Source organism: Tasmannia lanceolata, unplaced genomic scaffold (genome assembly GCF_043159265.1).
Source record: "Tasmannia lanceolata isolate RefF3 unplaced genomic scaffold, GAP_Taslan_0.1 ptg000015l, whole genome shotgun sequence".
Lineage (NCBI taxonomy): Eukaryota > Viridiplantae > Streptophyta > Magnoliopsida > Canellales > Winteraceae > Tasmannia > Tasmannia lanceolata.
Window position 1 is genome coordinate 22,959,205 of NW_027518692.1, and position 1,785 is coordinate 22,960,989.

The 1,785-nt window shown below is 41.2% G+C and overlaps 1 protein-coding gene across 1 annotated transcript; it reads right to left on the reverse strand.

The window, feature by feature from the left end:
• Window positions 1–237: 237 nt before the first annotated feature.
• On the reverse strand, window positions 238–1,443 carry LOC143891864 (uncharacterized). The gene is made up of 2 exons (XM_077396368.1): window positions 1,088–1,443; window positions 238–1,006 (listed from the first exon to the last, which is right to left on the reverse strand). Exons 1-2 carry the CDS (start codon window positions 1,441–1,443, stop codon window positions 238–240), a joined length of 1,125 nt encoding a protein of 374 aa, XP_077252483.1.
• Window positions 1,444–1,785: the final 342 nt, after the last annotated feature.

Below are 1,785 nucleotides of genomic sequence, written 5' to 3' on the forward strand. Positions count from 1 at the left end.
CATCAGAAACTTCGTCTCCTATCAGGTACCAGAAAGTCTTGTAAAAATTTATGTTAAAACCATCATGCCCAGGGACCTTGCTGCCTTTTGTGCAACGAATGTTCTCTTCAATTTCTTCCCGAGTGACATGCCTGGATAGATTTGCAGCTTGAGCTGAAGAGAGGGTTCTATTCGGATTAGGGGTGGTGGAATCAGAATCTGTTCTCCGCTTGTTTAGGAGGTTTTCATAATATTGAATCAGGGTGGCTTTGATGGTATCTGGTTTGTGGAAATGGTACCTTCAAAATTGGCCAGAGCATGGATTCCATTATAATTTCTTCTTGATTTCATGGCTGAATGGAAGAATGACGAGTTTGAATCACCAAGATTCAGCCAGTTTATCCTAGCCTTTTGCCTGAACATCGATTCCTCTCTATTTGCTATCTGAATGTAGTTTTCTGCGGCCTTTTTCTCTTCAGTTCTTACCTCCAGATTTTTTGGATCTTCTTTCAGTCTAGATTGGATGCTATCAAGAGTCTTTTTGGCCAGTGGTAGTTGAATATCCACCCTCTCAAAGACATCAGAGTTCCAAATTTTGATACACCTTTTGACTTCTTTCAGCTTTTTTGTTACCTTGAATAATGGATTCCCCTTACATTTTATAGCCCAAGCCTTTTCCACCACTTCGTACAAAGAGAGGTCTTCTAGCCACATATCGTGAAATTTGAAAGGTTTGCTCCCATGAACATTAGCTTCCAAGGATTGAATGATGATGGGACAATGATCAGATAACCCCGGATTTTTGAAATTTGCTAATGAGTGGGGGTAGCAGCGAAGCCATTCTTCATTTACCAAGGCACGATCCAACTTCCTGAGCTTCAAATTTTCTGGGGAAGATTTGTTTGACCAGGAAAAGGTGTGCCCCAGGGCCTTAAGATCCGAGAGGTAACAATCATAAATACATGAATTGAATTCTCTGATATCTTCTTGAATCGGACCGGCCCCTCCATATCTTTCATCACAGAATCTGACAATATTAAAGTCACCCATGACCAGCCATGGTTTATTGATAGTTGGGGCAATAGTTCTAAGGTCATCCTAGAGATGCCTTCTGTCAATTCCGGAGTTCTTAGCATAAACGATGGTAATGGAGATCTTGATGCCTGAATGAATGTATTCGATGTCTCCATGAATATACTGAAGGGAATCATTATGAGCTGTGAAATTTACCAGGGCTGAATTCCACATAATCCAGATGCGACCTCTATCAGTATGATGGTAGTTTGCATACCTAGACCAACCATCTGCAATTTCAGATGAGTATTCTTCAAAATTATCTTCAGATGCTTTGGTTTCCAAGAGGCCGATGAATGGAAGTTTTTCATCGATCATGAGGCTTTTGATATCCTTTCTTCTTCTCCTCGAACAGATTCCTCTGACATTCCAGCATCCTACCTTAATCATTGAGAATGGTTGATGATTTGGGGGGCATTCTGAGATGCAGGCAGCTGGTTCTGTGGGTCAGTGATATTGACTTCCAATTTCTGATCTTCAGCAAGAGTTCTTTGTGTTGAGAAAATTCCAGGGGACCAGTTCTTTCACAGATTTTTGAATTTTAGCTTATCTTTCAACTCAGTCTCTTCTTCGACTTTACATCAACTTCTTCCCCAGAGTCTTCCCCCTCTTCTTCACTACTTATAGTCTCATCTTCCTCATCATCTTCAGCTTGGATAGTGAAGTTACTTTCGCCTTCTGTAGGATCCAGGGGCTCCTCAATTTCACCTTCCTCTGATTGCAACACTGAGA

Excerpts from the sequence above, each read along its gene's own strand:
- LOC143891864 (XM_077396368.1), bottom strand. The coding sequence starts at position 1,443 with ATGATTAAGGTAGGATGCTGGAATGTCAGAGGAATCTGTTCGAGGAGA. Across the intron at positions 1,007-1,087 it reads AACTCCGGAATTGACAGAAG|ATTCTGTGATGAAAGATATG; the intron begins GCATCTCTAGGA and ends TAATATTGTCAG.